This window comes from Macaca nemestrina, chromosome 13 (genome assembly GCF_043159975.1).
Source record: "Macaca nemestrina isolate mMacNem1 chromosome 13, mMacNem.hap1, whole genome shotgun sequence".
In the NCBI taxonomy this organism is placed as follows: Eukaryota; Metazoa; Chordata; class Mammalia; order Primates; family Cercopithecidae; genus Macaca; species Macaca nemestrina.
The window spans coordinates 121,092,951-121,119,116 of NC_092137.1; the positions used below are offsets into that span (position 1 = coordinate 121,092,951).

General features: G+C 47.8%; 1 protein-coding gene across 3 annotated transcripts in view; it reads left to right on the forward strand.

Annotated features, from left to right (window-relative positions):
• Positions 1-26,166, forward strand: part of LOC105490059 (transmembrane protein 131) — a 271,947-nt gene that overhangs the window by 243,245 nt on the left and 2,536 nt on the right. For all 3 annotated transcript variants that reach the window (XM_011755316.3, XM_011755317.3, XM_071077307.1), the window contains exons 32-39: positions 8,419-8,594; positions 12,069-12,193; positions 18,150-18,274; positions 18,482-18,631; positions 22,519-22,684; positions 24,097-24,218; positions 24,322-24,418; positions 25,560-25,657. In XM_011755316.3, the coding sequence (XP_011753618.1) occupies positions 8,419-8,594; positions 12,069-12,193; positions 18,150-18,274; positions 18,482-18,631; positions 22,519-22,684; positions 24,097-24,218; positions 24,322-24,418; positions 25,560-25,657 (1,059 nt within the window). The remainder of the gene's footprint in view (positions 1-8,418; positions 8,595-12,068; positions 12,194-18,149; positions 18,275-18,481; positions 18,632-22,518; positions 22,685-24,096; positions 24,219-24,321; positions 24,419-25,559; positions 25,658-26,166) is intronic.

The window sequence follows — 26,166 nt, forward strand, 5'->3', positions numbered from 1 at the left end:
TTATTTTAAATGTGTTGAGGTTTGTTTTATGGCCCAGGATATGGTCTGTCTTGGCTTATGACCCACGGGCACTTGAATGTATATTCTCCTGTTTCGTGTGGACTAGTTTATAAATGTTCTTTAGAGCCTGTTGGTTGATAATGGTGTTAAGTTCTTTCCTTTCTGATTTTTCTGTCTAGTTGTTATACTGTTGAGAGAAGGTTGTTGACATTTCCAGATGTAATTGTGGATTTCTCTTTTAGGTGTTTCTGCTTTACATAGTTTGCATTGTTTTTGTTTGATGCGTTTACATTTAAGATTGCTGTAACTTCTTGGTGGATGAACTGTTTTATCATTATATAATGTCCTTCTTTGTTTCTAGTGATTTTCTTTCCTCTCATGTTCATCTAGTATTAATATAGCCATTCCTGCTTTACTTTAATTAATGTTCCCATGATTTTTTTTCCCTCCTTTTACTTCAGCCTGCCCATATCATTACATTTGAAGGACATTTCTTATAGACAGCATATAATTAGGTCATGATTTTTAATCCAGTCTGCCAGTCTCTGTATTTGTTATATAAGTAGACTGTCTACTTTTAATGTACTTATTGATATGTTAGGACTTAAATCTGCCATTTTATTTCATTTCCTCTATTTTCTTTTTCCTGCCTTTTTGTGAGTTACTTGTATATTTTTTAGAATTGTTTCATCTGTAGCATTTTTTAATGTATCTCTTCATATAGCTTTTTTTTTTTTTTTTAGAGGTTGCTTTAGATATACATTATATGTACCGAACTTCTCATGGTCCTGGTGTCATCATTTTACCCTCACAAGTGAACTGTAGAAACCTCATCTGCCTTTATGTGTCTTTGCTTTAGTTGTCTTAAATATTTCCTCTACATACATTTAGAACCAAAGCAGATAGTGTTTGAATGTTTACATCAGTCATCAAACATAATTTAGAAAACTTAAGATATGAAGGAAATCTTGTTTTGTTTATATATTTTTTTCCTAATCCTCCAAGGTTCCTTCTTTGATCATTTCCTTTCTTCAGCCATTTTCTTAGGGTAGGTCTGTTGGATTTGAATTCTCTGAGTTTTCTTTCATCTGAGAATGTCCGAATATTCCTGAAGGATATTTTCATCTGAGTATAGGATTCTGGAATGACACTTGTTTTCTTTGAGAACTTGAAAAATGCTTCCTTTTAGCCTCCGTGGTTTCTCATGAGAACTCTGTCATTCTAATTGTGTTTTCCCTGTAGGTCATGTGTCATTTTCTCTGGCTGATTTCAAGGTTTTTTTTGTCTTTAGTTTTCACAGATTTGATTGCAATGCATCTTGATGTGGATTCCTTTCTGTTTACCCTTTTTGAGGTTTGCTCTTTTTTTTTTTTTTAATCTATATAGGTTTAGTCTCGCCAGATTTAGGACGTTTTTACCCATTGTTTCTTTATGTACTTCTTCAGCCCTCCCTTTTTCTCCTTTCCTTCTGAGACTTTGATAACACAAATGTTAGATCTTTTGTTGTAATTGCACAGGTCCCTGAAGCTCTGCTCTTTTTTGTAGTCCGTTTTCTTTCATAATTTCTAATTGTCTATATTTGTTTACTGATTATTTCCTGTCTCATCTGTTCTGAGCCCATGCAGTGAGCTCTTTATTTCAGTTACTATATTTTTCAGTTCTGAAATTTCCATTTTGTTCTTCTTTAGCTTCTATTTCTTTGCTGAGGCTGTTTTTTCAGTTGTTTCAAGCATGTTCATAATTGCTCATTGAACAAGCATTTTTATGATGGCTTTGTCAGCTAATTTCAACATCTCTCTCATCTTGGTGTTGGCAGCATCTCTTTATTATTTTGTTTGTGTTTTCATTTGATTTGAGAAATTTCTGATTCTTGGTATGAAGAGTGGCTCTAGATTGAAACCTGGACCATTTGGGTATTAATGTTCTGAGACTGGATCTTACCTAACTAAACCTTCTGTTTTAGCCGGCTTTGACTGCTGTGGCAGAGGAAGAGGAAGGGGTTGTACCCCCTTTTTATTGCCAGGCAGAGTTAGAAGTCCTGGTTTCCTGCTGTCCTCTGTTGACACGCAAGGGCAGGGAGGCTCCTCATTACTGCTGGGTAGGGCTGGGAGTTCCGGTTCCCATGTTGTGTTTGCTGACCCCGCTGGGCAGTGGTAGAAGTCCTGACTGTCCACTAGGCCTCCTCTGGAGTTGTCTCCTTAGTGCGTGGCCGGGAAGGGGTGTTCGTTACTGACTGTCGGGAATGAAAGGCTCAGCTCCCTGCTTAGCCCTCCCTGACAGCACCACCACCAGCATGCTGGGATGTCTGGTTACAGCCTTGCAAAGGTGGAAGTCTTGGCTCCCACTTTGGCCTTTGTTGGCATGGGTAGAGATGGCACCCCAGTTCTTACTGTGGTGTTGGCCTGCAGCCTTTGTCTTGCTAGACTGCCCCTTTCCTGCACCTTTGGCAAGAGAGAGCTGACTTGTTGAGGCTTTGTTTATCTCTGCACATTGGTGTTTCTGAGTGGATGTGTGTGGCAGAAAGAAAACCCGGGAACCTTACCATCATGCCTGTCCTCAGACCCCAGTCTCCCTCCAGTCTGTCACCTTCTCTGCCTTTCAGTCATCTTCTTTGCTTTTTGTACACTGCCTAGAGTTTTCAGTTGTGTTGGCAGGAAGAATAAGGAAAAGATCTGCTCCATCTTCCCAAACGTATAAATCTCCAGGTGTTTGGTTGGTGTGTTTGTTTAAATGAGATTTATGTTTCCCAATTAGGGAAAATCTTGGGCTCCACTAAGTGTAGAGACTGAAATGGGATTAGAAAGTCATTTGTAGAAATTCGCACTGTAAAGCCACAGATTGGTACTGATCTCACAAAAACCAAACTCACTGGTCGTAAGCACTCGTCCCAGAAGAGCATTGCAGTCTACTTATTGATGGGGTAAGTGACTTATAAAGGATTGAGATGGGATAAGCATTTGGACTTGGGTTAGTGAGTCTCAGAGCAGGTCACACAGTGTTGGTACACTTCACTGTTGAGAAGGCGAAACACTGACTCGTGCAGGCTGGCAGATGCTGCTGGGCACCTGCCACGTGCTGGGTGCTGTGCAAGGCACTGTGGCTGGAGAGATCAGTAAGGCCTTATCCCGGCCCTTAGGTGCTTATGCTGTATGGCAAATAGAGTCAAGGGAGTCCATGCCAGGAGCCTGGAAAGGATCGATCTCAGGGAGAATGTTGCAGAAGAGCTTCATGTCCAGAGACAGACCTGAATGATTACATGACCTCAGTAGGTGAGGAGTCTGTGTGGAGATCGTGGGAGCAGACAGGCAGGGTGACCAGCCTCAGGGACGCTTCATCCAGGAGACATCCTGTCTTCTCCACTGTTCATTGAGTTCATTAATTCTTCCTTGAAAGGACAGTCTCCCTCTGAATTCTGTTTTTTTAATTGGTAAATAATAATTATGTATGTTATACAACAATTGGCCCTGATAGGTTAAGGGTGGAGCATGTGGAAGAGTTAGGGATAGGCTGGAGCAGACACTGGTAAGGTAGGTGAATCCAAATTTGAACTTTATCCTATAGAAACTGAGGGACAGGATAACATTTCTAAGCTTTAAAAATGTTTCAAAAGGAAGTCAGGCTATTGACAGTGTATAAAACGGAGTGGGGTGGGAGAGTGGGGCAGGAAGAGACGCTCAGCAGGGAGACAAGGCCATTGTGGGTGGCCAGGCAACACTTGAGGAAGGCCTGGGCTTAGGGAGGGCAGTGGGGGTGCATGAGAACGGAGTTGGAGGTTTTAGAAGTAGAATCCATTCCTACTGATGGATTGATGGCAAAATTGCATCGTTTAGATCATTTCTTCCAAGTGACTCAGAATTCCCCCAGTTCTGCTCCGAATGACGGCACCTACCCACCAGAGAATCCCAGGGGACAGAGAAATAGGAAATGAGGCCCTGCATTTTCACCAGCAATTCCCCCAACAGGTCTCTGATAAACCTAGATAAAATTTATACCTAAAAGCCAGGGAATTCTTCTGTTTTTGTGTTTGCTTTTTTTTGTTTGTTTTGTGTTTTGTTTTGGTTTGGTTTTGGTTTTTTGGAGAAAAGGTCTCACTCTGTGACCCAGGATGGAGTGCAGTGGTGCAGTCATGACTCACTGTAACCTCAAACTCCTGGGCCCAAGAGATCCTCCTGCCTCAGTCATCTGAGTAGCTAGAGCTACAGGTGTGTGCCGCCGCACCCGGCTAGTTTGATTTTAAAATTTTTTGTAGAGATGAGGTCTCACTGTGTTACCCAGGCTGGTCTGGAACACCTGACCTCAAGTGATCTTCCTGCTTTGGGTTCCCAAACCTTTGGGGATTACAGGCCACTGCTGCGCCCAGCCCAGGGATTCCTAAATGGACCATGCATTATTACTGTCACCTGGAGGTCTTGTTAAACAGATTGCTGTGCCTACCCGCAGAGTTCTGGTTCTGTAGGTCTGGAATGGCCATAGAATTTGCATTTCTAACAAGGTCCCAGGTGATGTGGACTCTGGGGCAATGGGGGACTCTGGGGCAATTTGAGAACTACTGACCTAACAAAAGATTTGGAGGAGTCTCTCCTTTCCCTGAAGCCCAGTCTTTCTCCTGGAACCCAGCCCTGAGGAAGAGACGAGACCCTTAGGAACACGCTTGCCCTGAGCGTCAGCTTCCTGCTCCAGCCCACCCAGGGGCAAGCGGGAGGCACGGGCCACTCCCTGCGCGGCCTGTGGGGACAGGGACTGCCTGCAGCCAGACGTTGGCCATCCAGTCTAATCAGGTTAGGGAAGGCACGTTGTCTCCCCTCCCACTAACATTTGAACTTGGGAATCCAAACAGCAGAAGAAATCATACATGGCCCTGAGGTAGCTTCTAGTCTGGGTGGTTGGATGGATGTTGATGCCGTGGACCAGTGGCTCTCAGCCTGGTGCCCAGGAGAATCTCTAGGTTCTGGGTGGTTGATGTTGATGCCGTGGACCAGTGGCTCTCAGCCTGGTGCCCAGGAGAATCTCTAGGTTCTGGGTGGTTGATGTTGATGCCGTGGACCGGGGGCTCTCAGCCTGGTGCCCAGGAGAATCTCTAGGTTCTGGGTGGTTGATGTTGATGCCGTGGACCGGGGGCTCTCAGCCTGGTGCCCAGGAGAATCTCTAGGTTCCATCCAGAACTATTGAGTCAGAACCTCTCTGAGGGGTGGCGCCTAGACCCTGAGGGGTCGGGCCCAGACTGCAGTATTTTCTTTTTAGCATTCCATGGGTTATTCTGAAGTGTTTCTGGTTAAGAACAATAATTACAAACTTGAGAACCCATGCGATGTTTTTAGGATCGTTAACTCGGTTTCAGACATTTGGGGTTCGGATTGTTGATGTTAGTGAAATTGAGCCCTAGGGAGAATGTAAAGGAAAAAGCTCCAAGGGCAGATCTCTAGGGAATACCAGCAAAGACAGAGCCAGTTGTGAAGTTGTCAGAAGAAGGGGTTCGTGGTGGGGCCCGGCAGGGGCAGGGGGTACATTCTGCGGTGTGCAGTGGAACGGGAAGGTGGTGTGGAATGAGGAATGACGGGCGTCATGGGCTCGGGGGGTACACTCTGCGGTGTACAGTGGAACGGGAAGGTGGTGTGGAATGAGGAATGATGGGCGTCATGGGCTCGGGGGGTACACTCTGCGGTGTGCAGTGGAACGGGAAGGTCGTGTAGAATGAGGAATGACGGGCGTCATGGGCTTCAACAGGTTAGAGATTCTTGTCAGCCTTTTCGAAATCACATCTGTTAAGGTGCTAGGGACAGAAGTCCAAGGGCTGCATATTGAGTTAATAAGGTGATGATTTTAAGGTAAAAAGGGTAAATTACTCTCTCGTGCAATAATTTTTTTTTTTTTTTTTTTTTTTTGAGACGGAGTCTCGCTCTGTCACCCAGGCTGGAGTGCAGTGGTACAATCTCGACTCCCTGCAAGCTCCACCTCCTGAGTTCAAGCGATTCTCCTGCCTCAGCCTCCTGAGTAACTGGGATTACAGGCACTCGCCACCATGCCCAGCTAATTTTTATATTTTTAGTAGAGATGAGGTTTCGTCATATTAGCCAGGCTGGTCTCAAACTCCTGACCTCAAGTGATCTGCCCTCCTGGGCCTCCCAAAGTGCTGTGATTACAGGCGTGAGCTGAATTAACCTTTTGTTATTGAAGTTTTCAGCTTAACTGTTGATCTATTAGGTATTTTTTGATCTAACAAATCAAAAACTGTTGATCTGTCTATTCATTGCTTCACTTTTTGAGTTTAGTTTTTGAAAACTCATTTCCAGCCATTTTGTATTTATTATGGAAGTTTCAGGTTATTATAAATATGGATTATTTATACAGATTTACTACCCCTCACGCAGTAAACCTAAGCATGATAAAATTATATAATTGCGGATGAGAAGTTTATTATATGGGGAACTGATCTTGATTGTATGGGAAATTTTGAGGTCTTCTCAGCCTGTGCTGTTGTTGAACTCTCAGCATGTAAGAAATCCCAGAGCTCGTGGAGCAAAGCAGGACATTGCCCTTCCTGTCTGCCGTGGTGGGGAGAAGCTCTGGCTCTTCGATGTAGGTCAGGGGCCAGATTTTTGTTGGTGTGGTTTGATTTGGTTTGATTTGGTTTGGTTTGTTGAGGCAGGGTCTTGCTGTGTTGTCCAGGCTGGGGCACAGTGGCACGATTATAATTAAACAAACTAGTTAGTCCATGCCCCTTCCATTTTTGAGACTTACTATCCCAGTTTGGTTTCAAATCTAACACTTCTTGGAATCAGTGTGCAATAAATGATGAAATGACAATTCCTGGAAATCACTAAGAGATTTACTTACTCTTTTTCTAGCTCAGGCTCAGCAAACTTCTTCTATAAAGGGCCAGGTAGTAAATGTTTGAGGCTTTGTGGGCCACAAACTATCTCTGTTGCCTCTTCTCATGTGTGTCTTTTTTTCGACCACTTCAAAAATGTAGAAATCATTCTTAGCTCACAAGCCATACAAAACAGACTGCAGGCCAGATTTGGCCCATGAGCCACAGTTTGACAACCCGTTTTAAACACTGAGGTTTGAGTCTCTGGCAGGCACCCATTAATGGTGATATTCTTTGGGATAACGCATAAAACACTGGAGTTTTAATTAATTTGTATTAAGTCACCATTACTGAAGGGATGTATTAGAAATTATGACCCATACAGACTGGGTTAAAATGTGGCTTGTGTGGCTTCTGCAGCTTGCACCTGCCTGCCTGCCCAGGTGATTTTGCAGGCACAATCTGAGGTGCTAGAACCCGGGGCTTTCTCTGCCTCTGTCTAGTCCTGCTGGATTGTAAGCTCCATGAGGGCAGGGGTTATGTTGTTCACTGCTGTGTTCCCAGCACACACAACACCGCTGGGAAATACGTTCGGGGTTGGTTCTCGTTTGTCTTGATAGCATCCAGATTTTTAAAAGTAATTGGCGTTCTGTACATCCATTTTACTCTCTGTCCATATATATACAGCATTACATAGCACCCACGCGCCAGTCACCGTTCCCAGGGATTGTATAATTCCTCAGTACAGCCCTGGATGGTCTTGTCTCTCCATCTTCCAGATGAGAGGCCATGATCAGGCAGCTGGTTTGTAGAAAGCTGCCGGGGTTTGAACCCAGCCATTGTGGCTACACTGCGGGGACTCAGCACACCTAAAGGGCAGGACTTGGGTGCCTCATTGTTCATGTCACCGTCAGGCTTCCATCTCCCAGCAGATGTCAGAGGATCTCTGGTTTCCACTTCTGTAACTTTTCTAAGCTCCATCACCCTCTGGAGAATATTACGAACATTCTGAGACAGACATACAGATTTGTCAAAACTGTCAGGTTTGTCCAAACTCACTGACCTGTACCCTTAAAATGGGTGTGTTCTATCGTATGTAAGTTGTATCTCAGTAAAGTTGATTTTTTAAATTGTTCTCATCACAAAGTCAAATGGATTTGGGAAGCTTTAATTAGAGAAGAAAAAAAGAAACCTTTTTTAATCAGAAAAGAGTTCAGCCTCTTCAAAAAAAAGTTGTAATTGTTTTGTTTTCCAAGCTAGCTATTTAAAAATCAGGAGTTCTGGCCGGGCGCGGTGGCTCACGCCTGTAATCCCAGCACTTTGGGAGGCCGAGACGGGCGGATCACGAGGTCAGGAGATTGAGACCATCCTGGCTAACACGGTGAAACCCCGTCTCTACTAAAAATACAAAAAATTAGCCTGACGTGGTGACGGGCGCCTGTAGTCCCAGCTACTCGGGAGGCTGAGGCAGGAGAATGGCGTGAACCCGGGAGGCGGAGCTTGCAGTGAGCCGAGAGCGCACCACTGCACTCCAGCCTGGGCGACAGAGCGAGACTCCGTCTCAAAAAAAAAAAAATGAAGAGTTCTTTTACCTTAATTTTTATCCTCAGGGAAAGGAAAACCTCTTCAGCGCAAGGTGAAACCACCGAAGAAGCAAGAGGAGAAGGAGAAGAAGGGAAAGGGAAAGCCGCAGGAAGACGAGCTGAAGGACTCTTTGGCTGATGATGACAGCTCCTCCACCACCACAGAGACCTCCAACCCCGACACAGAGCCGCTCCTCAAGGAGGTACGGGCTGATCTCACAAAACAAAACACGAGGGAGAAAGAGAGGTCTCCTGCAGCGCACAAGACCTTCCATCTCCTAGGTTCTGGTTTTGGTACAAAAGTAATGTTTAAATCTAGCATGAACACCCACTGAGGAGTGGTTCGTGTGCCGGCCATGCCTCCAGAGTCACTCCCCTGCAGACAGCATTCACAGCTCTGGGGATGAATGGCTCCACGTCCTCCGGGGAGGAACAGTTGGAAGCATGTTAATAAAGTAAGACGGTTAGAAACTGGAAACACTGCCTGAAAGCTAGGGACTGTCTGGAGTAGTAACTGTTCTAGCTCATGAAACTTCTTTCAGATTTTAAGGATCAGAAGAATGAGAAGGAACGCTACCATTTTAATTAGGTTGTGTTTTCCTGTCATGTTGCTCCTGGCACCTGCTGGAAGCGGGGTTTTGGTGGCAGCTCACTCCCAAGCAGTAGAGTGGTGACTGCCCTGGAGGGAGCGTGGCCCCAGGAAAGACCCCAGGCTTTAATGGCCCCCGGGGACAAGGAGCCCAGCCCAGGATACATCAGCACGCCAAGAAGTTGCCTTGCCCGCGGGAGGCCTCGGCTCCCGGGGCTGTTACCACAGCAGGAAGAGCAGTGCGAAGTGTCGGGTCCAGTGGGCCTTAGTGACGGGGTCAGATTACTGCTGTGAGTAGTGTGGGGTGTGCAAGAAACGGTAATCATCCCCCTCTGGCACTTTTATTTTTAGATCAATAGATTTCAAATCTAAACTGATCCTAATATAGCCTTTAATGTTGTAGAACAGACTTTCTTTTTTAGTTTTAGTCTAGTGACCGAGGAATGACTTCTTACAGATTTCCAGCATCAATGTTTTGTTCACATGCATTAATGTTTAAAATGAAATTTATATGTGACTTACTTTCAAGTCAGCCGCCTTCCCCTTTGCGTTCCCTTACCGTTACCAAGGTCCTCTGTCTACCCTCAGCCCAACTCCGAGCTAGTGCTGGAGCTCTGTGGTTTCTAGCGCTTTAACAAATGACTTCAGAGAAGCAGAAAGCCCTGTGCTGAACTTTGAGTAAAATCCCAGCAGTTGAAACCCTGTGCATCAGAGCTGGGAAGGCATTTTCAGGCCAGGCTTTCTGCACACCTTTCTGCCACCTCCCTTCCCACCTGCCGGCCTCTTCCTGCTCACCCCACTGCGGCCCCTCTCCAGTGGCCCCCAGCGGCCAGTGCTTTGTGCTCAGCCATTGGTGTCATTCTTAGCTCCCTGTTGTTCATTCCCTCCTGTGTCCCCAGCTCCTTCCATGCTATTTGTGCAGCTCAGAACTGACATCCTCCGTGAGACATGCTTGTCTGGTTACTACCCTGTCACCTCCAGCGCGTTGTCATTCCTCCTGCCCTCCAGCGCGTTGTCATTCCTCCTGCCCTCCAGCGCGTTGTCATTCCTCCTGCTCGGCAATCTGCATAGAGGCTGCTTTTATTTCTCTGCGACTGATCTCAGTCTGTCCGTTAATGTGTATTTTCTTCTCAACTAAATCCCAACTTGGATAGGTCATTTTCTCTTGCACGTCTTTTCCAATTCTGTTCTACTCATTCAGTCAACACACAGCAATTGAGCACCCACGTGCCAGGCCACGTGCTGGGTGCACAGGCAGCAACAGTGGACAAAAGGCCACATCCCTAGTCCTCGAAAAGCTCACGGTTTACAAAATACCCGATGGGCCAAGTATTCAGCGACTTCATGAGTAACTCAAAATGGTTTCAAACGATGTGTGAGCCAGGGAGCTGTTTCAGCCCTAGCTCTGGCTATTTACTCTTGACAGTTAAATGGAGTCACCGGGTGTGACCTACTAAAATCCAAGCTGTCTTCATAATCATAAATTGTAAAGCTCTTGGGTAGACGCTAATTCACCACATGCTTATAGCTCCCCTGCACAGCCATCGCCGTCCCCCTTTGCTGAGTCCGTGCTTCCCCGTCGGTCCCCACCAGTGCTCCCGTGAACAGTTTCACAGATTGTCTGGGGCGGAGAACCAGGTTGCTCTTAGTACACAGCCCACTCCACATGCAGCTCCCCAGGCGGGTTCAGCAGCACCTGAGTGCAGCCTGGGCAACATGGTGAAACCCATTTCTCCAGAAAATACAAGAATTAGCTGGGCGTGGTGGCATGTACCTGTAGTCCTAGCTACTCAGGAGGCTGAGGTGAGAGGATCGCTTGAGCCCAGGGGCGACAGAATGAGTACTTTGTCTCCAAAAAAAAAAAAAAAAACCACACACACAATACATGAGTAGATGTATACCCTGTTCGGGAGACAGGTCCACTGATCTCACACTCGGATGCTGCAACGATGTCAGATTGCCACAGAAACACATGGGGCAGGTTCTGTACTTTCCTGGTCCTGGCTGTGCTGGGTAGCACGGCTTTAAGATGCATCTTGAGTGTGGCCACCCAGTCCAGATTCCACATTCGAGTGGGCAGGACGGCCCTTCGGTGCTGCTGCAATGGCCAGTAACATTTCCACAGCAGAGGTCCCTGCTGGCGTCCATCATGTGTCTCCCTCCCGCTAGACTTCACCATCCTTAGGAGGAGAAACTGGGCCCTCTTGGTAATCCCATGGCCTGGCACCAAGTGGGTGACCTGTAAATGTGTGTGGATGAAGTGGACGAATAGCCCCTCCCATTGAAGGAGCAGCTGTTAGCATTAAACCAGTCGGAACCCTGCCGCAGTCGCAGGCAGGCGAGCGTGGCCCCTGTGTGCTGCCGGCACTGCTCTCTTGTCCTGACAGTTTGTGCTCAGGATGGGGTGCATGGCTGGAGTGCTTGACTTTATACTGCAGTCTCTACTGAACTTTTCTTTTAGGGAAATACATGTTTTACTCCCCAGTGCTTGAAAAGAAGCTACCAGTTTGCTACTGCCACTGCCACCATCACCTCCAGTCAGGATATGAGTGTAAATTAAAATGATGGTCTTTATAACTCCAACTCACCAAAACATAGTCGAGACAAATTTTACTTTGAGATGGAGTCTCGCTCTGTTGCCCAGGCTGGAATTCAGTGGCATGATCTTGGCTCACTGCAAGCCCCGCCTCTCCAGTTCAAGTGATTCTCATGCCTCAGCCTCCCGAGTAGCTGGGATTACAGGCATGCGCCACCATGCCCAGCTAATTTTTTGGATTTTTAGAAGAGACAGGGTTTCACCATGTTCCCCAGACTGGTCTTGAACTCCTGAGCTCAGGCAATCCACCTGCCTTGGCCTCCCAGAGTGCTGGGATTACAGGCATGAGCCGCCGCACCGGCCGAGACAAATTAAAGAAGGCCGAAAAATTGACAGAACCATAATGAAGACAGATTTGAAGAAAGGGGTTTGTTTTTACATATATGATTTGTATATTTTTACATCTTTGATTTTGTGTCTGTATCTTAAAATGGAACTAATTTCAGTCATTTTATTAATCCTTCTCAGCAATTAAGTGTCCATTTTTTACAGGATACAGAAAAGCAAAAGGGAAAACAAGCCATGCCTGAAAAACAAGAAAGTGAAATGTCTCAAGTGAAGCAAAAAAGCAAAAAACTCTTAATTAAGAAAGAAATCCCAACAGATGTGAAACCCAGGTGAGAGAAATAAAAGTACAGAGAAATAAGGTCTATAAAGAAGTTGCTGGCCAACGCCAGGTGCTGTTTTGATTTGGTCAGCTGCTTGGCTTTTAGGGGGGTTTATAGCAAAATCCAGGTGCGGCATCACATTCCTCTTGGGATTTTTCTGTCACCTGACATGTACTCTTGTTGACTGGGAACAGCCATATGCTTCTCAAGTCAGACGTGCAGAGGGCAGAGCTCACAATCTGTTATAAAAATGTAGACGGAAAATTTCTGTGGGTGATTCAGCCCCAGGCTGAGATCCATTTTACTTCTGCACAAAGATGGCCTTGAAGATTGAACCACAGGCACAAGCATGACTTTCCTCCAAAAGAGTTCTGGGTCTGTTGAATTGTTAAGCCAGTTGGGATCTAGAGTTCTGCGCCATGAAACTTGGAAAAGTTTATTCTTCCGTAAAAGTGGTTCAGGGCAGATGTCAGCAGTCAGACAGTTCTACCATTAAATAATTCCAGTTCCTCCCCATGGGACGGGATTCAGTGGCCCCCACGGGGAGGGCTCGTGCAGGCTGTTTCCCCAGGGAGATGAGTGAGTTGAACTGTTGGGTTTTAACTGAAGTTACTTCACATTTTCATTTAACCTTGGCTCAGCGTCTACCTCATTAATTTTAGTGTTGGTGCGTCAATAATAACTTTCCTGGTTCATCGTATGGAACCGTCATCAGCGTGGGAGCTGCTATCTGCCTGCTTGTGGGTTGTGATCAGTGGGAAGTGATAGAGGAAGTCGAATAAATTAGGTGTGAATTTAAAAGGAAGACATGGCTTGTCTGTCATCGGAAGTGTGAACCTTAGATCTGTGGAAGGTCTGTTGTTACTCTCATCCTGGGAAACGTACTTGAGTTTTGCAAAAGCACCACTGACCTAGACTCTGTCCTTAGATTTTACGGCTTCAGGCAGGGCTAGTCCTATGCTGTAGAACGCAAAAGCTAGTAAGAAATTAGTGGTTACTGCAGTAAAATGTAACCTTGTTCCTGAATTTATGAAATAATACAGTATATGGTGGTGATTAGTAATGAAGTATTTGTACCTAAAATTGACTCTTCTGTGGAAATTGTTAGTTCAAGTGACCAGGTCCCACAGTTTGAGAGCAGTCTGGCCCAGGTAGAAGGAACGTCTAGCAGAATGGTGTCAGGTGGTTGATCATTTGAGGGGAGAAAGAAGAGGAGATCACCTCTTCTGCAGAGGAGGTTCACATACTTGGATCTCTCCTGAGAGAAACCCACCTGAGACACCAATATTCTGGTACCCCAGGACAGGAATAACACTGGGCTACTGGCTAGAGATTCTTCTTCTAGGCCTTTTACAGGCTTAGGTGAGTGATCAGATATTTTAAAGTAAATGAGGCTAATAAGTCCAAATAATGAAAATCCTCATTTTTACATTTGCACAAATCTTGTGAGGTAGACATGCAATAATTCCTATGATGATAAATTTTAAAATCAGGGCTTCTAAGAATTACCTTAGAGATACCATTCCATAGGTGACTGTCACCAAATTGGCCCTGTTGATTAGCCCTAATGCCTGAGCTCAGTATTGTGAAGCAGATAGAACACACTAATCCTAACCCCCATTCCTGTTCCACTGACTTCTGTTGTATTCTGATTTTTTTTTACAAGTTGACCATTAGCAAATTTGCATTTGGAAAGTTAGTCAGAGACATTGCTTGAGTGTCACTACCTTTGCAAGGGTTTTTAGTTCTCTGGTAAACCAAAAAGCGTAGGTTGGTCAGTCCTGAACCGCCCAGTCAAAGGGCAGTTATGGCAATAACCCATGCTCTCTCAATATGTAGTTAAAAGATAAATCGACTGGGCACGGTGGCTCCCGCCTGTAATCCCAGTACTGTGGGAGGCCGAGGCGGGCGGATCACAAGGTCAGGAAATTGAGACCATCCTGGCTAACATGGTGAAACGCCGTCTCTACTAAAAATACAAAAAAATTAGCCAGGCGTGGTGGCGACGCCTGTAGTCCCAGCTACTTGGGAGGCTGAGGCAGGAGAATGGCGTGAACCCGGAAGGCGGAGCTTGCAGTGAGCCGAGATCGCGCCACCGCACTCCAGCCTGAGTGAAAGAGCGAGACTCCGTCTCAAAAATAAAAAAGATAAATCATCACCAGAACACAATTCAAGCCGTGTACTTGAAACTGTCTTTTGTAACTGAAGAAATCTGTATGCAACCTGTCTTCTAACCTCCCTTATCTAATCTCTTTAAACTCACTGATCTCTCGTTTTTCTGAACTCGGGGATGAAAGTATTGAGAGTCAGAATGTATTAGTTCATCAGTCATTTAATCAGATAAAGACTGGTTTTTTTAATAACCAGAGAAGGTTGACTTTCTGAACAGAGCTATTCTCTGACTCCACTGCATTCTGATAGTAAATGTCAAACACTGTCCCTCAGGTAGAATCACGGCCAGTCCTAGCTTTAGTGACTCCTGAAATTCCTGTCACCTTTTAGTGTGTTAATATATGATCCCACATATCTGAAGGACAGGTACACATCTTTTCATAAGCTATGTCATTAAAAAGGCATATATCATCACTTTCTTTTGGAAGCTTTATAAGAGGTGATAAAGCCAAAGGAACGGCTCACTCCCATCCATCCACACTCCCAAGAGCTGACCTCAAAAAAATCATTTCTAGGAAATGGGAGTGTGGGGCTGCAGCAGCAGTCTGATCTCACCATGTTTTCCAGCTGTGGCAACACAGAAACGGGCCTGCAGACCTCCAGAAGACTGAAGTCTATGTCAGAGATGCCAGGGAATGGGAATCAGATCTCAGGCACTGAAGGTTTCCGTAGAACCAGGAAGGACCCAGGGCATCCCTGGTTTAGGATCCTGAGTATTCACTGATCCTTTTGTTTTTCTATTTGTTTATCAACAGTATATGTTTACATAAATGTAATAATCTAAAATAAGCAAAAGAAGTTAAGTAGATAAACTAATCATATTATCTCTAAAAATCTGCTTAAATAACATGCTCAACTCAGGGCCAGGGGCCGTGAACACCACACTGCGCACGCCAGCCCCAGACCTGTCAGCACTGGGAAAACCCTGCCTCCACGGCCGGTCACGTCCCGAGCTGTGTCCTCAGGTCTGCTGCTCTCCTCCCCAGACAGAGGTGTGTACTGTGTATTACAGGAATAAAAATAGGCCAGGCCCCAGTCAGGTGTAACGTTGTGAAAAGCAAAAATAAAAATACGAAATCTCAGAATATTAAGAAAAAGAAAAACATTATTATTTAAAAAATGGGGGAAAATGTATTATAAAAATAGGCCAGGTGTGGTAGCTCACACCTATAATCCCAGCACTTTGGGAGGTCAAGGCAGGAGGATTGCTTGAGCCCAGGCGTTCAAGACCAGCCTGGACAGTATAGCAAGACCTCATCTTACAAAAATGTTTTCTTTTAAATTAGCCAGGTATGATGGCACACACCTGTAGACCCAACTACTAGGGAGGTTGAGGCAGGAGGATTGCTTGAGCCCAGGAGTTAAGAGACTGCAGAGAGTCGTGATTGCGCCACTGCACTCTAGCCTGGGCAACAGAGTGAGACCCTGTCAATAAATAAATAAATCCTGGCATCTGAACCACCTTTCTGTTTTCCTTTTTAAAAAGAATCACTTGAGTCTGGGCACGGTGGCTCACGCCTGTAATCCCACTGTAATCCCAGCACTTCGGGAGGCCAAGGAGGGCAGATCACCTGAGGTCAGGACTTCGAGACCAGCCTCGTCAACATGGTGAAACCCCATCTCTGTTAAAAATACAAACATTAACCAAGCATGGGGGCACACACCTGTAATTCCAGCTACTCAGGAGGCTGAGGCAGGAGAATCACTTGAGCCTGGGAGGCAGAGGTTGCAGTGAACCAAGATGGCGCCACTGCACTCCAGCCTGGGTGACAGTGTGAGACTCTGTCTCAAAAAAATAAAAAGAATTGCTTCAATTAAGTTGGCCATTATCCATTTTATTCAGAAACCTTAAAAAAGGTTTCTTGATAGAGATCATCTGGCTTAATTTAGGAAAGTATGAATCAGCAAAAATAACAGAAGTCTGGCACCTTTCTTCTTAAAAACCAGTTACTTTTACAGGGGCACAGAATTTAGTTTTGTATAGATACCCACACACACTTAAAAATAAATCACACCCACACCACCTCCACCACCAGAGGGCTGGTGTCTACTATGGGAGCCTTTGGGGTTATTTTTAGAAGATGGGGTTTTTAAATAACCCTGTCGGTTAGAAGTGGAAGAGATACAAAAGATTTTATAATACTGTAGCATTCATCATCTGGTCCATAAACAGTGGATTTTTCACTTCAGTTTGTTATCCTACCTAAAATTCTACTTATTTGGGCTAATGGAAACCCTTGGCTTTTTGGTTTACTGTTACTAATTCCAGATATAATACCTACTTACTATGGAAAATGTGAAATACAGAGCAACAAAAGAGTGAAAAGAAAATGTCCTTTCACCCTACCACCTTATAAAATGTTTGTAAACAGCCTTCTTAAATGTATTTGTTCATTTATGAGCTGACACTTGACACTGAGGATGTTGGGGAGCGAGGGTGTTGTGGCGCCGTTAGATCTGGAAAGTTGGAACCCTTCTCACACTGTATCCTGTGGTTCGGGAGGACAGAAGGCAACATGGTGCATGAAGAACTTGGAGGATGGGGCCGGGAGGCCTCAGTGGTATCACACACCTGAGGGGTGGGGGCAGGAAGCATGCTGAAATGTGGGAAATGCTGGAGATGCATCCATTTTATACCGTCTGTGTAGACTTTGCAAATTTGTGATGAAAAGCTAGCTGTCAGCTCAGCCCTGAACTGACAGCTGTCACCAGGAGCTCCGTGGAGATCCCTGAGGATTCTTGGAAGATTTCTCCAAAGGAGCCACTGGGCTCTCTGAGCTGCATCTCAGCCTTTGCTGGAAAAGGTCCTTCTTGGACCACATTAGCTGAGCTCCTTCCGGAGGTCCTCCCAGTCCCGGACATGGTCTTGGCGGGCATTAGAGATGCGGCTTCATAAAGAATGCCTTTGTAGCCCATACAGGTACTCCACTCACCATGCTGTCTTCCGTGGGCCGGCTACCCAGTTCTTTTCTCTGAGATTCATTCTTTCCAGCTGCTGTCCCGGCAGGTTTTCCTGTCTGTCTCACTGAGCTTTGGAAATTTAAGATCGCTCATCACACTTCCTATTGCGTGTGGCTGACAGGAAGTTGAGAGTCAATTAATTGTCCTATTTATACATGCTTATTATTTTAGGCTTACCTCAAAATCTTTCAGAAAGCATGTCACTCTAAATAAATCAATAAAAAGAATATTTAAATTTTTTGCCTAAGATTAACCCTGAGCTCAAGAATAAGGAAGAAAGTTCATCCCAGCCCATGCCCTGCAGTAACTAGGAACATAGCTCTGGGTCACCTCATAATTTTCTATGAGGAAAATGTGTTCAGTTTTGAATAGTGGAGCCTCTGATGTTGCAGATCTGAGACCTTTCACAGTCTTCGTGTTCAGGAATCTCAGTGGTGGGAGTCTAGATGCTGGGAGGGACTCACTCACGGGCAGAATGACCGCACTTCCAGCACTGAGCAGCAAGTTGGTGCTAAGGGTTTTCTTTCTGTGCCTTATCTGAGACAGATCCTCCCTCCCAGTACGTGTTACTAAATAATGGACCTCAGTTCATTGTCAGCACTCGGAATAGCAAAGGTTCAGTCTGCAAGTGCTGACTGACTGCTGGGCAGTCTTAGCGACAGAGTTGGGCACGCAGCCGGTGCTGAGTGAGGACCAAGGGTAGATAACTCCCCAGGAAGCTACATTAGCTTCCTGCATGCGGTTGTATTGTAGAAGAATTACAATCTTAATGACTTCCGTCCTCCAAGACAAAGGAATACATTTGTATTTTCCATCCATGTTTGTCTTTCAGTTCATTAGAACTACCGTATACTCCCCCTTTGGAAAGTAAGCAACGTAGAAATCTCCCAAGCAAGATTCCTCTTCCAACTGCAATGACAAGTGGATCCAAATCACGAAATGCCCAGAAAACAAGAGGTATTGTCATTTTGTTCTCTGTGATCATGTCTGACAGATCTTTTCGTAGTGTTAACAGTTGTTGTGCATTATCAGTACGCAGTCAGTAGTTATTAGTCATGCAAGGCTAAGGCTGCGTTCTTGTCCTCATTAGAAGGTTCACTGAAGTAGACCTGAAAGAAAGGAATTATCCTCCATTAACCATGTTCTTTTCTGATTTTTGTGCAGGTACAAGTAAGTTAGTGGATAACAGACCACCTGCCCTAGCAAAATTCCTCCCGAATAGTCAAGAATTAGGCAACACCAGTAGCTCAGAGGGTGAAAAAGACTCGCCGCCACCGGAGTGGGATTCTGTTCCAGTTCACAAACCCGGCAGCTGTAAGTACAGTGGCTGAGAAACCACAGGGCTCCACTTACCCGCAGTCCTCCCCACTCTGGGCGTGGAACTCTTCAGGGGCATGCTGCTTTAAAATACCCATTGGCAGCGCTTTGCCAGCTAAGAGCCCGTTGTTAACTAGCCTAATCAGTGACTAAACTGCTGTAGGTTGAAATCAGTCCTGGTAAGATTATTTACATCAGGGGAATCATTCAACAATTCACATCGGCTTTTTTTTTTTCAGGGAGCTGGTATTCTAGCACACCACTGCCCAGTGTGCAAAATGGAATGGTCTGTTTGGAGTGGTTAATCTTCTAAAGAATTGTTTGCCTTATAAAAGCATTGACTCAGCAGTCCTTTACCTGACGAATTCCTCATTTATAGTGTAATTGTTTTTGTAAAAATTCCATTTCCTCTCAACTTCACCCATGTCTTTTTATATAAGCACCCTACACAAGGTTTCATTATTTTTCCTACTACCTTCTTGACCTTGTTTCTGCAGTTCGGCCTGCAGTAAATCAAGACAGTAGGCACAGTCAACCAAAATAGAAGTCCTCACCCTGTAGACACTTGACCTGAAATAGGGGACAAGAGAGACCAGCAAAGGGAGGGGCTGACAGCAGGGATTTGGGACCAAGAGAGGTCCTGGCCTTAGGACTGACCGGTCCGCGCTCACCACTGTGTTGGAGTGTGCCAGAGGGCGAGTGAGGAAGACCAGAGATGCAGTCAGGTTTGAGCAACAGTTGGGTCATTGAAGGTGAAAGGGTTAGACCAAGGACAGGCTCACTGGGCCGAATGAGGGCAGAGAGCCTGGAGGCTCGGCTGGGGCGTCCATGCTCTCACCAGGATGTGTAGATACATCCTGGAAAGGATGCTGTCTGAGATACATCCTGTAGCCCTATTTGCCATGAGACTTTGTGGCACCTTTTACTACTACTTTTTGCCTGGGGTGAGATACAATCCTAAATCCTTCACTCAGCAAATCTTGAAGAAGCCCGTGGGTGGTCCGTGTGTCCAGGCGGGATGCTTCTGCTTCCTGGAGCCCCCTGAGGTTTCTGCTGGCCATTGGCCCTCGGCTTCACACTCCACGATTTAGGCAGTTCCCCATTAAACAGATGCCCCTTTCAGCAACAGAACACAGCCCCTGGAGCCAGTTTCACAGGGGCGTTCTGAGGCCCAGTGAGGCGACATGAGCTGTGCTGGTGACGTAACAACACAGGCATCATGCTGCCGGGAGAGCGGGCGACAGCCAGACACGGCCACAAGCTGGCGGGCAGCATCCCCAGCCGGTGGCACCTGAGCCACGTGTTGGCATCACTCCCTCTGTGGATGGGAAAGGATGACAGGACCTGACCCTAGGCAGGAGATTCTGGTGCCACCCCTCGGGGGGGATGTGGGAAATGGCAGGCCAGCCCTCTGGAGGAGGAACTGTGAAGAGCCCGGTGCCGCAGGCCTCAGTTTCCTGCCTGGCTCTTCTGCAGAGGCCAGCTGGTGCATCTGAGCATGGTGCCTCGGGGCAGAGCTCCCAGTGTGCAGTGGGGAGAGATGCAGAGCTTATCTCCTCAGCCCACGTCTGTGCAGTCCTTTTGTTTTTCTAGCCCAGCAATCCCTTACACTGGTTCCAAGCCCTGTGACCTCTCTGCTCTGCCAGCTTTACTAAAATGTTCCAGCAGAGCTCCACTCGATAGAGAATATGGGTGCAGGAAACCCAGGAGAGTCGGTCCCACATGCTCCCCATCACTTTTACCTTCCTGCTCTGCCCCCGCTTTCTCATCCCCTTTCCTCCCTTCGCCTCCCTTGGTGTTTCGTCTTGCTCAGACCTGAAGTTCTGCGAGTGCTGTCAGCAGTGCCAAGCTTAGTGCAGTTCCTTGGGGTGAAAGCGTTGGTCCCACCCAAGACTGTGCAGCCGGCACGTGGCAGTAGTTACTGGTGGAGTTGTGCAGCCTCTGTGTAAAGATCGCTCCATCCCAAGTAGCACCCCTTAGCATGGTGCCCTGTACCATATGAGTTGCAGAGAAAATTCTCCTTGAATAATTTCATGATTTACAAAGGCAAAAAATACAAAGGGTTAATAAAAGGCAAATCAGAAGACACAAAGGAAAATTTTAATAATATTTGAATCAAAACATTCTCTAATTGCACCCCCCGTGCTGTTCTGAGTCTCCCCCTCACTCCTGCCTCAAGCACTGTTCCGTAGGGGCTTTTCCTGTTTCATTTCATCATCACAGTCTTGGGAGCATCTGCAGCACTGGGCCCTGTGAAACATATTCCATCCACAGGAGCTGCCCACACCTTTCCCCAGGACAGGCACCTGGGAGGATCCAGCGCACACAACGGAGCACAGCGGCTCCAAGTGTGGGCACTGCCCGAGGGGATGAGTCGCTGCGGGGCGGAGGGAGGCCAGAGAAGGTGGCTAGAGAAGGGTCAGGACAGTTGTGCAGATAGCAAGCTGACAGTGTAGACGTGGTGTCAGATGGGAGGCCTCAGAGAAGCGTGAGGGGGACATGGAGATTCGAGCAGGGCTCATACAGGAGAGCAGTGTGAGACACGTCCTGAGTGTGGGCATCAGGCCAGCAGATCCACAGAGCCAGCGAGGAGGGGCCCACGTCATCAAGGGGTGAGAGTGGGCAGGTGGGAGTCTGGCACCAGCACCGGCAGCACTGGGGAAGGTGAGAGAGAAGGTAGCAGGCGGCCCTGAGGATGGGGGAGTGGGGAGTGGAGAGCACGGGCTTCCAAGGGAAGGCTGCTTTACTCGGTAGGGCCACGCTAGAGCCTTGACCTAGCCAAGCCCTGGGGAGCCTTGAGCCTTGAGCCTTGAGCCCTGAGCCCTGGGGGTGGGGGAGAAGTAGCTTGTGCTAGAGAGTATGACCAGGGAAGCAGTGGCCGCAGGCAGAGCGGTTGCAATGTGGCAGCGAGGGGACGGGAGAAGTGGAGCGGGGGGTACTCAGGGTACGCAGAAATCTCACAAGGCAGGAGGGGCCAGCCAGGGAGCCAGGGGGAGGACGCCCAGCTGGGCAGGCCTGGACTGGGGATTGTGCCCTGTGGTGACGGGAATTCACAGCTCTCCCCTCACCTTCTTCCTCTTGAAGTAGCTACAGCAGCACCACGTTGCACACAATAGATGTGCAAAATGATACATTTTTCTGATAAAAGGTATATATATTTCCATGTACTGAGAATGTTATTTTATGATCGAAATTTTTTGTTTTAATTTTAGAGGCGGGGTCAGGCTGGAGTGCAATGGTGTGATTACAGCTCACTGCAGCCTCAAACTCCTGGCTGAAGCAGGCCTCCCACCTTAGCCTCCCAAAATGCTGAGGTTACCGGTCCAAGCCACTGTGCCCAGCCTGTTTTAGATTTTTAAAACAGCTGTGTAGACATTACCTTAAAGGACACAGGAATATACTAGGAGCTGCATAGGGATCAGAGGGAGTATACCAGGAGCTGCATAGGGATCAGAGCTGCACGTTCCCATCATGCCAACAGAGAGGCTTTACTGAACTGGGGGATTCAGCCTGGAACGCTGCACCTCCCGCAGCTGTAAACCTGCGTGTAGGCATGAGGCTTTTCCGGGTCCCCAGGCGGGCTCCACCCCTGGAGGCCGTGGAAGACCCTCCCCCATGCCTGAGGTGGGGGAGTGAAGACATTGTCGCCAAGCAGCACAGCAGGGACAGGGCACGCTCTCGCTCCCCTCAGATCCCCAGTGCAGAGATGTGGCTGCTTTCCCTTTAAAACCTGTGAAACAGACAGAACACATCTAAGAGCTTTCATTTGTTCTCTTCTTTGTAGAAGAGCTTGAGTTCTGCATCGTCTAGAGAACGTTCAGAGTGATTGGAAGACTGCTTATCAAAACACGACACTAACAAGCCCTTTCGTTTTTAATTTCCAGCTACCGATAGTCTTTATAAACTTTCTCTGCAAACCCTCAACGCAGACATTTTCTTAAAACAACGCCAGACCTCACCGACACCTGCCTCCCCGTCTCCCCCGGCCGCCCCCTGCCCCTTCGTGGCCCGGGGCAGCTACAGCAGCATCGTCAACAGCAGCTCCAGCAGGTAGGCCTGCTGCTTCCTTTCCAGTCCTCAGCTCGAAACGTGCCTGAAACCCAGTGTCACACCCTTTACGTAGTAACACCAGCCAGAGACCACCGTCTGGTGTTACTTCTGACAACTGCCGGCTTGTGTGGGCCCCTTTACATGGGGTCCACCCCCTCTTCTGCTGCTGTGCTGGTGCCCAGCTCCAACAGTAACCCGTTTCCCATTCTAATCCAGTCATTCTTCCCACCCGTGGACCGAGAAATGCACCGTTTAACTCACTAGAGGGATATTTTCATTGAGGAGCCAGTGAACATTTACTAAGCATTACGTGAAGACCTAAAGGGGATTCCTGTGAGTTGGGAATATGGGTTTATATTTTGGCCTTTGGGCCGGGCGCGGTGGCTCAAGCCTGTAATCCCAGCACTTTGGGAGGCCGAGGCGGGTGGATCACGAGGTCAGGAGATCGAGACCATCCTGGCTAACAATGAAACCCCGTCTCCACTAAAAATACAAAAAAATTAGCCGGGCGTGGTGGCGGCGCCTGTAGTCCCAGCTACTCGGGAGGCTGAGGCAGGAGAATGGCGGGAACCCGGGAGGCGGAGCTTGCAGTGAGCCAAGATCACGCCACTGCACTCCAGCCTGGGCGACAGAGCGAGACTCCGCCTCAAAAAAAAAAAAAAAAATATTTTGGCCTTTGGACAATTTGGCTTAGGACTTAGAAGGGCAGGATCTGGTCCAAGACTGTTGTGCTGGGTGAGGTGCTGCAGTAGGGGATGTGCACACCCGGGACGGCAGCCTCCTGACCACACAGACGATGCAGGAACCATGCTGTTCTCCGAGGCACAGAGCCTCGCTTGTGTCCGCCTGCCACAGTATAGCGCAAGCCTGACAGTCACAGATGGCGCTCTCACCGTGTGCCTCGCCGTGGCATGGGTTTCTGTGCACCGCATCACCGGCCAGCCTGAGGTCAGGTTCGCCCCCCATTGCCCAAGAGGCAGTAACCGCCGAGGCTGGGGGAGCCACCCCGCTTAGGGGCCTTGCCACAGGAGCACCTCGCCGTGTCCTGGCAGGGAAGGGGACTCCCTGAGGCCCAGCCCTTCCCAGTGTCAGTGCCTGCCCTCTGCATTTCCTGCCGGGTGGCTGTAGCGTTCTTCACAAAAGTGTGATCAAAGCTTCTGCCAGTCCCTAAATTGATCCCCGCCCTGGTCTCTTTCATGGTGATCTTTCGTTTTCTTACCTTTCTCCAGAATGCCCTCTATCTCTGATTAAGCGGTCTGAGGCCCCAGAGCATGTGACATGAGGCTGAGCGATGCTCTGTGAGCTGCCCCGCTGCAGAGAAGCCCACTCAGGGCTCAGTCCTGCCAGCCCCACACCCTCTCCGAGGCAGGGCACTGCTGAGGAATGAGTTCTCTCTTTGCTTCTTTTTCAAGTGACCCTAAAATAAAGCAGCCAAATGGAAGCAAACACAAGTTGACAAAGGCAGCCTCACTCCCGGGCAAGAACGGCAACCCCACTTTTGCTGCAGTCACGGCCGGCTACGACAAGAGCCCAGGTCAGTGCCTTTGCTTCAGGGACCTGCCACGCCGGGCGCCAGGCCTGGTGGAATGACCTCTGCCCTGATGTACCTTCCATTGATTGAGCGTCCATTGTTACAGGTGGGAATGGCTTTGCTAAAGTTTCTTCGAACAAAACAGGTTTCTCCAGCACCCTGGGCATTTCACACGCTCCTGTTGACAGCGATGGCTCTGACAGGTACGGTAGACCACCACTAACCGCTAGAAAGACGGAAGGCTTCTCAAGTTGGGTTAGCACCTTTTATCCATAAGTGGGTTTCAGGGCATCCTTCCCCTGATTGACAAGGAGGCGTTTGTCAGAAGTGGTCAGGTGCCTCTAAGAAATCATGTCTGCTGGGTGGAAGCAGAAAGCCGGCTGTGGTGCCTTCCCTGGGGGGGTCCAGGTAGAGAAAGGGGCACCCACGCCTGTCTCAGCCCAGCAGGCACGCATGTTAAACCTGTTCTCACTCTCCTCCGTCTCCTGGCCTGTGGTGAGATGGGATCTGATCGTTAAAAACAGAAGAGCAACAGTTACTTGGGAGGAGGGAAATTTGGAGCGAATACTAGACAGTTTATGGTAAATCATTGGCCACGCCCCTTTTGTGAGCCAGGCTTGTCCATGCAGCAGTCACCTTGGTTGACTTTTCCTGACAAGCCACAATAGAGCCCCAATGTACCTACTTTGCACTAATAGGAAATGAGTCCTAGATTTGAAATTGGTTTTTTTTGTTTGTTTGTGGTTTTTTGTTTTTGTTTTTGTTTTTGTTTTTGAGACGGAGTCTCGCTCTGTCGCCCAAGCTGGGGTCCAGTGGCCGGATCTCAGCTCACTGCAAGCTCCGCCTGCTCAGCCGCCCGAGTAGCTGGGACTACAGGCGCCCGCCACCAAGCCCGGCTAGTTTTTTGTATTTTTAGTAGAGACGGGGTTTCAACGGGTTCACCAGGATGGTCTCGATCTCCTGACCTCGTGATCCGCCCGTCTCGGCCTCCCAAAGTGCTGGGATTACAGGCTTGAGCCACCGCGCCCGGCCTGAAATAGTTTTTAAATAAACCCTCCATTACCAAAAAGCAAACAGAAGGAAAAAAATGTCTGTTTCTCTGCAAAACACTTGCCCTGAACCGGGCTGTGGGCTAGTGGTAGGGCATCCGGAGCTCGGAGGCTCCCTCCGGCTCATTCCTTGTGGGAAGCAGCCATTGTTCAGCTCCTCCTTTTGTCTTCGTTTTTAATATGAGTACCCCCAGTTGAAGCAGTGTCTCCTGTTTGTGAAGCTGTGCACTATGGATCCGTTTTCACTAACCACCATACATTTCTGTGTGTTGCGTTTTCCTCTTGTAACATTTAGCTCGGGTTTGTGGAGTCCCGTCAGCAACCCAAGCAGCCCTGACTTCACTCCCCTCAATTCGTTCTCCGCCTTTGGAAATTCTTTTAATCTAACTGGTGGTGAGTGTTTAACACTAGATGTGTAACTAATAAGCCTGTGGACAGAGGAAGGGAGAGGAGGTGTGGTTTTGTGTGCTGAAGAACACGGCACAGCAGCGCTGTGGAAGGAGGCCCCGCAGGAAGCTCCCTGGGAAGGGTCCCCTCCCCTCCTCCTCCCTCACACACACCAGCAGCCCAAAGGGGCAGAGGACCGGGCTTGACATGGTGCGTGCACCAGTTGGTGTGAGTTCCACGGCAGGTACTGAAGGGCTTCACAGAAGGGTTCCGATCTGAAATGGGGCCCTGAGCATGCCAGGGGTCCTCTTCTTGCTGTCCAGAACCAGAGGTCACCATGGAAGCTTCGCATTAGCTATCATGTGAGAGTGGGGAATGTTTGCATTTGGATGTCATCAGTGGCACATCAGCTCGTGCACTGTGCGTTCAAGTTCTGGAGGACATCCCTGCCCCTGCTTCCGCTGGGCTGTGGTGGGGCTGGGGCAGTGGGTGTGGTGGCTCCAGGAGCAGTGGTG